Source organism: Aspergillus wentii (genome assembly GCF_001890725.1).
Source record: "Aspergillus wentii DTO 134E9 unplaced genomic scaffold ASPWEscaffold_2, whole genome shotgun sequence".
Taxonomy (NCBI): Eukaryota; Fungi; Ascomycota; class Eurotiomycetes; order Eurotiales; family Aspergillaceae; genus Aspergillus; species Aspergillus wentii.
The window spans coordinates 4647523-4660525 of NW_024467833.1; the positions used below are offsets into that span (position 1 = coordinate 4647523).

Below are 13003 nucleotides of genomic sequence, written 5' to 3' on the forward strand. Positions count from 1 at the left end.
TGTTCGATGACTTGCGCCTTCGATTCGGAAGAGAACTGGATCTTTTCTTCCCATCGAAGCGCATTCTGCTACGACCAACCTATATTCACTCTTTATCCGTGTCATCTAATCCTCTGTTTTATCCGCTATATACCATATGGGAGGCCTCAAATTGCCTACGTCGTGTTTTTTTTACTGTTACTGTTATGCCATGAATATGTCTACATTTTACCTTGGGAGGAGCTTTAGATTGTTTCGATCTGCTTCATGATATTTACAACAATCTGAATCTGAAATGAACATAGTAAATGATACCGTACCATACCTACACATCTGTTAAAGCTATATAACCTAATCGGGAAAGGTGTAGGGTTCGCGGGGAGCACGGGTCACGCGTTGGTCACGGGGTTTCCGGCCTCAGGCTCCACTTGGTAACGCGCCCCACAAGAAGAAAAATTTCACGCCCATCTCCGCTTCTCGGTCGGCGTCAACTTTTTTTTCTTTTCTTTTGCTTCTTCCAACACGGAGCTTATCTGTCTGTGTCCAGTGCGTCCATTCCGATCAGATACGCGTCTCTGGATTCCTGGTCTTTGCAGACGGATGAAGCTGTGATCAACGGCCTCCCCAGCGCGCCTATAACCTGTAGCAGCCTAGGGTGGATCACTCGTCTGGTGTCGTGTGCTTCTATCCTCTTTATATCATTGTTCCTCTTTCCTTCTGCTTGAATCCCCGAGGAGATAATCTTTGCTATCAAGTGGTTGGCCGCGAGACCAACAAATGACGAACGCATCCCGCTCTGTTGCAATCGACCCCTCACCTCTTCCCTAAAACTCTCCCTGACATGGTCTCCCTCGCCACCGCTTCGCGCAGCCCAGCGACGGCTATCAAACCTACCACTACTGCAACCAACCCCTCGAAGATGCTTGCCAGGTCATCCCCTATACCAATTCTGAAGTCATCCAAAACAGATAGCGCCGGTACGAAACGCAAGATGGCTGACGCCGATCTCTCCCTGTCCCCGTCCTCGTCTGGCGCCTCCGACGCGAGTGACGGGCCGCCCAGCCCCAAGAAGCGGGCTCGAGTCCAGTTCGAGTCGGATGTATCGATGCGTGAAGTTCCATGGAATGGCAAGGAGAATGGAGATAATAATATTAATAATAATAGTCAACGGACCACCGACAAAAGTGCCGCAGTGGTCCGGGAGGAGGTCCGCAGAGCTATTCAACGGCATATCTCGGGCACCGACAGTGAAGCCTACGACCGCATCAAGGAGATCTTCTCGGCAGACCCTAGGCGCCGGGATGAAGATGGTCTTTCCTCATACGAGGTGCCTACGCACACTACGTTGAGACACCATCTCCTGGGCCTACTGTCGAACGTTGCCTCCCTGGATCGCAGTTGCAACGGCTTGGTGCACGCGGTGTTGAACAGTGAATGGCTCGGGCGTGATGAGTCGTATATTAAGCTGTACATTCGCTTTCTGGGCAATCTTGCAGCCGCCCAGGGAACTTACCTGGGGCCGGTGCTGAAGATGCTGGTCAATTATATGGGAGAAATCCCCAAGGCTACGGGCAAACTGCCCGGATATGCGCCTGTTCATGTTCCAGAAATCTACACGCGGATCCACATGGCTCTCCGCCATATCATGCAATTGATTCCTTCCGGTAGCGGCACGCTGTCTCCTATCCTCTCCATGCAATTTCCTTTTGATACGGATTCTGCCAAGGCGAACATTGCGTATACGCGGAATCTGATTAGAGTTATCAGTTATGCCCCTGAATTGCAGGCAGACATCCTTGCTCTCGTTACTGAGAAGCTCGTCAAGATTGATGTTCAGATCCAGGTGGACATGGAAGACTTTGAGGACGAGGTCGGCGAGGATCTGCTCCATGATGTGAATCCTGAAGAGGACGAGGATGATGAAGCTGATGATGCGTCTATCGTGAGCGACGAGTCTGTCGATACCGACTCTCGACGGGTGAAGACCATCAAGGATAACATCTTTAAGTTGGATGGCATGATTGATTGTCTCTTTGAATATTACTCGCCTCCATTCACATCGGGCACCTTGGACGACAAGGAAAATGCCCTTGACCTCCTGCTCAGTCATTTCCAGGGAATTATCCTCCCAACCTACCGCTCGCGTCACACACAATTCCTCCTTTTCCACTTCTCTCAGTCATCCCCGATCCTCGTCGACCGCTTTGCTGCCAGCTGTGTTCAGCTCATCTTCAACAAGCTGCAACCAGGTATTCTGCGTCAATCTGCTGCTGCCTACCTCGCCAGCTTTGTCGCCCGAGGTGCCCACGTCTCTGGAGAGGTCGTTAGGGACGTGTTCGACCTTTTGGGAACACATCTGAGCAACCTCCGCGTGGAGTACGAAGATAGCTGTCGGGGTCCGGACCTCCGCCGTTATGGACCATTCTACTCCACGGCCCAGGCCCTCCTTTACATCTTCTGCTTCCGTTGGCGAGACTTGACTACTGCCGCTATGGAGGGCGATACCGCCGACCAAGTGGATGAGCTCGAGCCGGAAGAGATCGCCTTCCCACCATCGGTCTACGAAGTGCTCCACCGTGGTATCTTCTCCAAGCTGAACCCTCTCAAGGTCTGCTCGCCGGTCATTGTCTCGGAGTTTGCGCGGATCACGCACCATCTGCAATTCATCTCTGTCATCTCCATCCTTGAAACAAACAAGAGACTCCGCATCTCCTCATTCCGCAGTATCTCCGCCCTATCAGACCCCCGCTTCAGCCAAGTGGAACGCGAGACTCGCGCTGGCGATGACCTCGGCTACCAGCTCGACGCATACTTCCCCTTTGACCCATACCAGCTACCGCGCAGCCGTCGCTGGTTGGAAGACGACTACGTCCAATGGCGAGGTATCCCCGGCTTGGATGACCAGGATGATTCCGACAGTGAACTCGACGATGACGACGACGACGATGTGGATGACATGACTGAAACCGACGAGGAGTAAACCATACCCTCCCTCTCTCTCCCCCTCCCTCCCTCCACAAATGCATGAACACAACAAAAAAGTTTTCATCTACATACATCTGCTCAATACCCCAAAGCGTTTATTTACTTCAATTTCTTCTTTATATGCTGTTGCAACAAAAAAATCTTTTATTTTTGGGTTTCGATTTGTTTAGCGTGGCGTATGGGATTTTTTTTTTTTCAATCCTTTCTTTTTTTTTTTTTTTTTCTCCTTTCAATTTTGTTTATTGAGATCTCTCTGATCTATCTGATACCATGCTTGGTGCTTTGTTATGATGTGTGATGATGAATGCAGATGCTGTAAGATATGGCATGGTATATAGAAATAGGAATAGGAATAGATGGAATATTAAATCAACTATTGGTGCCACCATATAAGAAATATAAAATATCAGGGATAAATCAAGTTAATAGTCCACTCCGTAACCCCGGAATCTCAACCCCAATAACCCTCCCACTCTTCTCAACCACAAAGACAATCCGATCCAACGCCTCCCCGCCATAGTACATCCAATCCACAGACTGCCACGAAGCACAATACACCCTCAAACTTCCCTGGCCTGGTAAATCAGACATCGCCCTCCCGTCAATGGGGACGATGTCAAGATTGATCCGCCAATCCTGACGAACCAGTTCTGTATTCTCCGTGTCTGATACACCAGCCTGTGAGAGAAGGATTGATGATTCATTTGAAGGGACGGGGTTTGATATTCCGGTTGGGTAGATCCGGAACTGAGAATTCAGGATCCCGAATCCGGTGGCTGTGTATTGGTATAGCCAGATTTTTTGGATGGCGTCTAGGATGGATGATTCATTGCGGGTTAGGTTTGTGAGTATTAGACCTGAGCCGTTGTCTTGGGCGATTGTGAGGATTATGGGGGATGAGTTTGACGCGGTGTTTTCTGTTGACCACGTTCCTGTGTATCGTTGACTTTGTGAACGGGTTTCTTCCTCTATGGCTGGAATGAAGGTTCCTATTAGGGCTTGGTTGAGGATATCCATCGAATCTGCCGGACCAGCAGTGAGAACAATAAACCCCACACCATACTGGTCAATGATGGATATTTGAGACATGTAGCCCATTGCACCGCCTGACTTGCCGTAGATGTCAATAGTATGTGGATGTGCAGGGACGAGATTGGTCGTGCGGAGGATCTCCCATGGTTTACCGACTAGAGTGGTTGGGGAACTCGTCATGGAGGTAGGCTTGAGCCATTTTTGGACTTCTGCTTCTATGGGAAGGATGGAGTGGTTTAGGATAGCGTTGAGGAATTGTGTTAGGTCGTTTGTTGTTGAGTATAAGCCTCCGCCACTGAGTTGGTTCAGTATGTGTAGTTCAATCCCGTAGATGGGACTTACGGCGCATTTAGTCCATAATATGAACCCCAGTTTGATATTCCTGGTGGAACAACGGCACGGTCGGTATTACCAGGGGATTCGCCAGTGTTGGTCAAATTGAGAGGCTGGATGACGGTCTCATCCAGCAGTTGTGAATAGTTCTTGCCTGTTGCAACCTCGAGGGCCAGGGTGAACAGCAAGAATGATAACTGAGAGTATACGGGCCGGGAGTTCACCGGTACAACTGGAGTCAAAGATGTGAGACCATCAAGTATGTCTGCAATAATTAGCATTTGTTGAAGATTCAGCTAGATGCAGACGTACTCTGCTTAGTACAAGAAGTATTGAGTCCAACGACGCCACAACTCGGATAATCCGACTTATTTAGACGAGGAAATCCCAGGCTCTCGTAAACTGGTTTGAGATCATAGAACTCGTAGACGTCTATTCTGTTAGTTATATCATATTAAGATACAAAACTCAAGAGACTCGAGACTTACAGTTTGGAGGTATGCCTGCCAGGTGGTCTGCCAGAGCTTCCAACGTGATATCTTTCCACTGAATCAAAGAATCCACAGAGAGCAATTGAGGAAAGAATTTCGTAATTGGATCTTGGAGATCGACACCAGATTTTAACAGTACTAGATCCGAGAATACCTTGGATACAGAACCCATCAAGTATTGCGAGTCTCCAGTGACTTGTTGTGATCCTTGGGTATTCAATCTTCCCCGATGGTGATATTCCCAGATCGGCTTTCCAGAATCATTGCCCCCATATGGAGAAACGATAGCTAGAGAAAAAGAGACATTGTCCACGGTCCATCCTGCTTTGATCTTACCCTTGACTGCAGAATCCAAGGCGGATGTCAGATAATCAGCAGCAGCTTGAACGTGTTGGGACTGTGCTAGGTTTGTTGGACGAGGAAGTAAAGGTCCATCAGGAGGACAGCCGGAGTGTGATGGAATTGGCACAAGTGAAGGGACAGGGAGTATCTGAGCTGTTGTTAGAGAGGAAAGACAGGCTGCTAAAAGGTAGAAGTGCATTTTGACGAGCTCTGCACTTTCATGTAGAGTTAAGATGACGGGCAAGAGTTCAGATGGAATTGAACTGACCAATTACTTTAAATATCTCGAGATCCTGTCGCAGTCCCAGCCCAACTGACAATGGCGATGTTCGATTATAGCCAAGCGAGAGTCAAACCATGATGCATCGACGAAGTAGGAAGGTATCTCGTGTCCGCTTGAGAACATGCCATAGCAGTGGAGTTGTCACAGTGCCATGATTTGTTGATTAGAGAATGTTGTGTTGTTTGGGCTGAGAGAAAGAAGTCAGAGGTGGAGGTCAGGAAACCAAGGAAGCTGTCCGAGTTAGGAAAGCTTCGTATTCGGCTTTTGGGAGCATCGGGATTTGACTTCACCTCTCCGTGTTTTTAATAACGATAATGGTCTAAAAGAATAGATTTGAGGACTTCATATAATATTGCCATTTGCATTATCACTACATTTGCTCTTTGTGTGGGTTGATCTTTGAAAATAGTGGTACTAGCATAAAGATATATATTGTGCTCGCGACACCTTTTATAGCAAGCAATTCCAAAATTTAGCAACGAAAGAATACTTCCAGGTTATCGATTAAAGTAATTTTGCAATAATACACACTGAGTTTATTACCAATAAAATAAAATAATCTGTTCAGATACTTAATACCAGTGAAGATGTTCTGTCATCTCCTACACGCTACTCCGCAGATCGGGTCTACGTATATGCATCATCCTAGTAGATGCCGATTGACGTCACCCTCGTATAACATTGGCTAAGAAATTGTATATGAAATATCATTTGAGCTTAGATTCATCAAGTGCTATACATAACTCTCGCTTTTATGCAGCGTAGCCAAAACGCCAGATTCAAGTCCCAAAATCCCTAAAACTTACCAGCGAACAAGGATAAAAAACAGTCAAAAGGACAGCTCAACTGCCAAGTGAACGTAAGCTAGAATACAGTAGTAAGCCGATCATAAAAGAACTATTTTCTGAAAATTGCTCTTATGTCGCCACATGCATCGCGATATAAGATATCGATTTTGTCCTGGTCTCGGAACGGATTGGGGGATTTGTCCCAGGCATGTGGTACCTTTTCAATCATCATGGCGCGAACACGTTTGCCCAGTCCTTCCAGTCGGCGGACGAATTGCTGGCCCTCCTTGACAAGCATGTCCCATTCGCAGATGTATAAGAAGATATCGTGCGGGAGAGCATCGTCTAGAATCTGATCCGACGCTCGAACCGGCGATGCGTACGGAGATTTCCGATCCTCATGATCTGGCAAATAGGATTCATCAAAAAGCGTGGTAAAGAAGGCTGGAAGTGTCTTGCTTGGCATAACGCTCATTGCCCGGCGGTGGTCACGAGACTCTTCAAAGTCCAGGACCGGATACCAGCAAAAAAGACCAACGATGTTGAGATCGTTACTGGTATCGACGAGTCTCTGCGTCGATTCTCCCGGTTCAACGCTGGGCCCACGAGGTTCTTTGGGGTAAAGACTGCGCAGGCGCAAGGGCACAGTAACAGCCAGATTCCCGCCGGCCGAGAAGCCAGTGAGCACGACACGCGAAACGTCCAATCCCAATTCGGCAGCATGAGAGGCAAGATACAATAAGGCTTCGACTCCGTCATCGACCGCTGCAGGAAAGGGATGTTCGGGGGCTAGACGATAACCGACGCTGACGACGACAGCCCCGACTTCCTGGAGGACGCATCGGGCCCAGCGACCGTCGTCGGTCGGACAGCCCAGAGTGAATCCTCCACCATGAAAATTAACGACGACAGGCAGACGATGGCCCACCTTTCGATGTCGATAGTAATCTGGAGGACAGTAGAAGTGCAAAGCGACTTTGCCGCCACGGGAGGACGAGGGCAGGGACGGGGGAAAAGACCGGATGAAGGACGGACAAGGCGGACGAGGCCACGAAATGGCGTGAAAAAACATCCCCAGACGCATCAGGAACCGCCAGACGACGGCCTGAACGTATAACCACCAGCGAGACGGCATTGGGAGTGGATTAAGAGCAAATTGAATACAATGGAAGCATGCAGAGGAAAGGAAGGGAGATGGTGGAATAGACGCGAATAGATAAAGCGGAGACCAGGAAGCCGAGGAAGAAGAAGAATCCGAATGTCAGACAACGTTTATTATTAGAAGAAAAGCAGCCAAGAAAACGGTGCAAAAGGACCAACGCCTAGATTTGATGTACAGAAATGAGATAAATTATAAATGGGCTGACGATAACCTGCGATGGCGAAGTGAGGGTGTGCCAAGGGGGGCATCAATTGACTGTCGGGGGGCCTGTTATCTGTTGCACCAGAAATTGTATGGCACAAGGAACAACAGAAGACAAAAGATAATAGATGCAACCAGAGTCGAATTGACCCCTGGCTCCAGCAGGATTTAAACTGCTACATCATATCTTGTCATTCTGGCTCTCACCGAGTCTCCACACTGCTTCTTGTTTGCATTCCTGTGCTTCTTTTGCGGCAGCGATGACATCACGGCGTTTTTGTAAGGCTCAGCGGCTTCAAAACTGGGATCCCAAGCCAGCAAGTCATCGTTTTGTCTGAGAAATTGTCTTAGGGAGTATCCTTGTTTTGAGATAACACTCCTATCCATTATATTATTTTGCTAATTCGCTACCTGAGCCCCTGGTGCAGATTGCCCCCGATCACATTCCCCCCTCTGCCTTGGAAGCCGTCTTACACCATTGCCCCTCGCGGTGGAGGTTAAGTTCGGCCTCACTCCAGCCCGGCCTTTGTTTTTAATCAAATTCCGGTCACATCCGAGCAAACATACTTTTTTCTCTTGTGATTCATCTTTTTGCTAGGCCGTCAGCTGCCCTGCAGTAGCTATATAATTAGTCAGGAGCTATCTATCCTTCATGAGTTTCTTCTTCTTGACTTGAACCAATTTCCCCTCTGTGATCACCGCCTCTATACCCCGCTGCATCACGACTCGACTCTCCACCGCGATGTCGATTAAACGCGCATTATCCAAAATAAAGCCCAAAGGGAGTGATGATGACACCAGCGGCCTTTCGAAGCTTGCCATATCTCCTTCGCCGCGTCGCAGTATCCTCGGTGGCTTCCTCCGCGACAATAGCTACGTCTCCTCCTCCGAAGATGTCTCCGATGACTCCTCGTCCGGGACCATGAGTAAAAACCAACAGAAACGCATGGCCCGCCAGCAACGGCGAAATGAGCGCAGTCGACTGAGCGAGGAGCGACGTTCGGAAGATTCCGAACAGACTCGTAAGAGTGAGGTTGACCAAGCTGTTCGTTCGGAGACGCCCGATATGAAAGCCCGATATGGTGACCTGCCTCTCCTTCAATCGCGCGATCGTCCACGAGAGCCCCGAGCTCACTTCAATGATATTTCGGCTACGTCCGCCGGCCAGGAGATTATCTTCACGGCCCGTCTACATGTCATACGTCGCATGAGTGCGAAGCTTGTTTTCTTGGTCTTCCGCCAGCAAATGTCTACCTTCCAAGGCGTTCTGCATGAGCAACCCGGTGTCAAGTCGATTGCCATGGTTCATTGGGCAGAACATCTACGGCTGGGCACCATTGTTCGAGTTCGAGGCACCATTCAGACACCAGGAGTGCCGGTGTTGGGCTGTACCATCCATGATGTGGAGCTTGCTGTTGACGAGATACACGTTGTTGTCCGTCGTGAGGAACCAGTTCCTTTCAGTATCTACGAAGCTGAGCTCCGTACCGCGGAGGAGGAACGAGTGGAAGGCCGCCGAAGTCGCATCCCAGACCGGACACGTCTGTCAAACCGCCTTCTAGATCTACGGACTCCAACTTCACAGTCCATCTTCCGAATTCAGTCGGGACTTTCCAACCTCTTTCGAACGGCCCTCGATGACCAGGGCTTCGTTGAAATTCATACCCCCAAGTTGCAAGGAGCGGCCACCGAGTCTGGTGCCAGTGTTTTCGAGGTCAATTACTTTGGTCGCAATGCTTTCCTGGCTCAGTCTCCCCAGTTAGCCAAGCAGATGGCCATTGCTGCCGATTTTGGCCGAGTTTACGAGATTGGTGCCGTGTTTCGTGCGGAGAATTCCAATACTCATCGTCATTTGACCGAGTACACCGGGCTGGATCTGGAGATGGCGATCGAAGAGCATTACCACGAAATGCTTGATGTATTGGATGCTGCCATCAAGAGCATATTGAAAGGAGTCTACGGCCGCCACCGCCGCGAGGTTGAGATTGTCAAGCAACAATTTCCCTCCGAGGATTTAGTGTGGCTGGACGAGACGCCTATTATCCGATTCGCAGATGGTATCAAGATTCTCAACGAGTCGGGATGGCTTAACGAGGACGGCAACCCACTGCCCGAAGACGATGATCTTTCTACCAGGGATGAGATCCGCCTTGGTGAGTTGATCAAGGAGAAGTATCACACCGATTACTACATCCTCGACAAATTCCCAACTAGTGCCCGTCCGTTCTATACGATGCCAGATCCGGAGGACAGTCGCTTCACCAATTCGTTTGATATCTTTGTACGTGGCCAGGAGATTGTCTCAGGTGGCCAGCGCATTCACGACCCCCACTTGTTGGAGGAAAACATGCGTCGGGTTGGAATCAACCCCGATTCTATGGAAGAATACATGGAGGGCTTCCGCTGGGGTGCACCGCCCCACGCCGGTGCTGGTATTGGATTGGAGCGCCTTCTAATGCTCATACTCAAATTGGGAAACATTCGTCTTGCGTCGATGTTCCACCGTGATCCCAAGAGTTTCCCAGCCAAGCCGCCTACGGTGCAGCTTCGACACCCTGAATCATCGACTCTGGAGCCTCCGTGGCGACATGAGAAGATTGGTCCTAATGCTCAAGACAACAGCCAACTCCAGCCACTGGAAAACCTCGTCGCAAACTACGGAGATGCCACAGCCACATCCTGGGGTGATGAACGCTACAAGATCTGGCGGGATATGAATACAGGGGCGGCGCTTGCCTACGTGCCTAGCTCTAGCAACTATGTGATAGTTCCTGGAAATCCACTGTGTGATCCTAGTCAGTACAGTCGTACTATCAACCAATTCCTACAGTGGATGAAACGGGAAACCAAGTTCAAGCCTATCTGGATTCTGTGCTCCCCCGAGGTAGAGACTATCTTGGGCGAAAAGCTGGGCTGGCGCAGTTTGTCCTGTATCGCCGAGGAACGTGTGGATCCATCACGCAACCAAGCTGCTTCTGATGGAGAGATAGCCCGGAAGATTCGTCACGCAGAGAACGAGAACGTGAAGATTGTGACGGTGAACCAAGGAGAGATGGTTTCCGATGAAATTCGTGAGAAGATCGACAAGCGGATTCAAGACTGGCTCTCCAATCGCAAGGGGACTCAGGTGCATTTGTCTGAAATCCGCCCCTGGAGAGATTACCAGCACCGATGGTACTTCTATGCTGTCGACAAGTCTGGTACCATCTGTGCCTTTGTCGTCCTGGCCATGTTGTCGCCCTCCCACGGCATGCAGGTCAAGTACAGTCTCGACTTCCCGGGTTGCCCCAATGGTGTCATTGAGCACATCGTCACCCGCGCTATCCAGACCGCTGCTAAGTCAGGTGTCAAATCCTTGACTTTCGGTGCCGGCGCCACGGGCACCCTCACGCCGGGCCACAACATGCATGGCACCAAGATGAAGATGCTGCAGCACACATACGAGACCCTGGCCAACCAGTTCCACCTTGTGCGCAAGAGTGAGTTCCGTGCCAAACTTGGTGCAAAGGACGACCCTCTGTATATTTGCTACCCGCCTCATGGGCTTGGATCTAAGGGTATCCGAGCCGTCCTCAATTTCTTTGAAGATTAAGCCCGATCTATATAAACCTGGCATATCTATCTTACTATCTAATGAGGCCTATTGATGGCCGTTGAAATGTCTGGACGATGATGGATCTCTTATTTTTGGTCAATGAACTTCCGGTGGTGTGCCGGTGATATATACGATTTTGGATGGTTGGAGTTCTGCATCAGTACCTATTGTTATTACGACTCTCCCCACTGCCTATATTTATTCCCCCTTGTGTTGTCGATTTTGGCCTAATGATCGTGTTGATGTTTAATTTTTGGTTATCTGTATTGAGGTTTTGGATGCAATTTGCTTGAATCTACAAAATATTCCTACGGTGCCGGGATGGTTCGTTTGAAAAATGCTATATATACTAATCAATCAAGAGTTGCATCTGACTTCGGCGGATTTATATGATTTATGCGATCTCGGGTCTTTGAGTTCTATCATTATTCAATCAAATATATTAGGCAAAATGTATAACATAATGGTACAGACATACGCTTCTATCTCAGAACTGAAATTTAGTCTACCGCTCCTTCTTACTCCCCCGTTTCGTATCAGCGCTTGCTTCGGCACTGATGGCTCTTCCAAACTCCGCAGACACCCAGCGAGCAATCACCAACGCCAACCCAGCCACGACTGTCACCCAACACGCCGTAGGAACCAACGACTTTGGAAAAACATTCAATAGGAACGGGTCGAGAATAATGTCTACCAGGACAGGTGGGACGGTCTCCATCAAGACTGGGTCAGCGGAAAAGTAGTCTGCCACGGATTGAATGCGCAGGAAAAGGACAGAGTCGGTTGTTGGTGCAGGGTCTGCCGATGAAGCGTCTTTTAATCGGGAGGGAGGGTTTCGGGGGATGGGGTTTGGGCGAGTGGGATTCTCGAGAGAGGCGAGACGGGCTGCGGAGAAGATGGTGAGAGGGGTAAAGAGCGAGTTTGTTTCGATTGTGTTTGCTAGGGTGTGAGTTGATAGCGTAAAGGAAGTTGGTTGCTGTGATATTATCAATAAGGCAGAACAGAGGAGGAATTGGAGGGGGGAACAAAGAACGTACAGACGCCAACCAACATATCCTCACTTCATATCGTTGGCCTGGGTTGAGGTTTTCGAGGAAAAACCACGAATCCGTTCCCAAGGGTGCTTCTGTGGTTGGGAAGGATGCGTTGAGATTCGTCCTGAGGACTGGATTCAGTGGTGATAGTCTCTCCAGGCCGAGGTCATCTAGGGTTGGGTCCAGTGAGGGGATTGTAGCGGATGATGGGGCCAGGAAAATGGTTTTCTCAACATTGGCGTAGACTGAATGAGAGAAGAGCAAGCAGAGAAGGGAGAAGAATAGGGGAAGATGCATGTTGAGTGGTAGGTGATAGCTGTCTTGAATGAGGGGTCGAGGGGGTAGAACAGCTTAGATGACCATGTTGTTTCTGAGGCGTTTCAGTTGGGTTGGATGTATCTGATAAGCGTTAGATACCTGAAATTGAATTGAAGATACTGAGCAAAAATAGCATAGAATGTTATACAAACATGTAAATGCATTATCAATTCTGGACTCGTACAAACATGAACCCGTGCAACCAATCTATATATGGATGTGCAGGACGTATATTTCATGAATTTAACTGCAGCTATATATGAATAAGAAATAGAACATACCTGATCCTCTCAACGACAGTATTGAAAGTCGTCGTTGCCGTCATAATCTCGCATCTCGAAGCTCCAATCCAGATGCCGTCATTAACACGTGATCAAATGACTCAGCTCTGAGTCAGCACAGTTGAATTGAGTCACGGGACCAAGCCGAATCGGCCGGCGGGAAGGCGGTCACGGGGCAG

General features: G+C 49.2%; 5 protein-coding genes across 5 annotated transcripts; 2 read left to right on the forward strand and 3 right to left on the reverse strand.

Moving 5' to 3' along the window:
- Positions 1–820: 820 nt before the first annotated feature.
- ASPWEDRAFT_49693 (rDNA-binding RNA polymerase I transcriptional factor) lies at positions 821–2959 on the forward strand (the record flags this gene model as incomplete). The annotated part of the gene is made up of 1 exon (XM_040837314.1): positions 821–2959. The coding sequence occupies one exon, from the start codon at positions 821–823 to the stop codon at positions 2957–2959; it is 2139 nt and encodes a 712-aa protein (XP_040693492.1).
- A 422-nt stretch (positions 2960–3381) lies between these two features.
- ASPWEDRAFT_25613 (serine hydrolase domain-containing protein) lies at positions 3382–5361 on the reverse strand (the record flags this gene model as incomplete). The annotated part of the gene is made up of 4 exons (XM_040832750.1): positions 3382–4291; positions 4339–4594; positions 4642–4761; positions 4818–5361. The coding sequence occupies 4 exons, from the start codon at positions 5359–5361 to the stop codon at positions 3382–3384; spliced, it is 1830 nt and encodes a 609-aa protein (XP_040693493.1).
- Positions 5362–6342: 981 nt separating this feature from the next.
- Positions 6343–7368, reverse strand: ASPWEDRAFT_169643 (alpha/beta hydrolase; the record flags this gene model as incomplete). The annotated part of the gene is made up of 1 exon (XM_040830496.1): positions 6343–7368. The coding sequence occupies one exon, from the start codon at positions 7366–7368 to the stop codon at positions 6343–6345; it is 1026 nt and encodes a 341-aa protein (XP_040693494.1).
- Positions 7369–8338: 970 nt separating this feature from the next.
- On the forward strand, positions 8339–11188 carry erdS (aspartyl-tRNA synthetase, cytoplasmic; the record flags this gene model as incomplete). Its single annotated transcript, XM_040837315.1, has 1 exon — positions 8339–11188. One exon carries the CDS (start codon positions 8339–8341, stop codon positions 11186–11188), a length of 2850 nt encoding a protein of 949 aa, XP_040693495.1.
- Positions 11189–11696: 508 nt separating this feature from the next.
- Positions 11697–12522, reverse strand: ASPWEDRAFT_25616 (uncharacterized protein; the record flags this gene model as incomplete). The annotated part of the gene is made up of 2 exons (XM_040832751.1): positions 11697–12167; positions 12229–12522. 2 exons carry the CDS (start codon positions 12520–12522, stop codon positions 11697–11699), a joined length of 765 nt encoding a protein of 254 aa, XP_040693496.1.
- Positions 12523–13003: the final 481 nt, after the last annotated feature.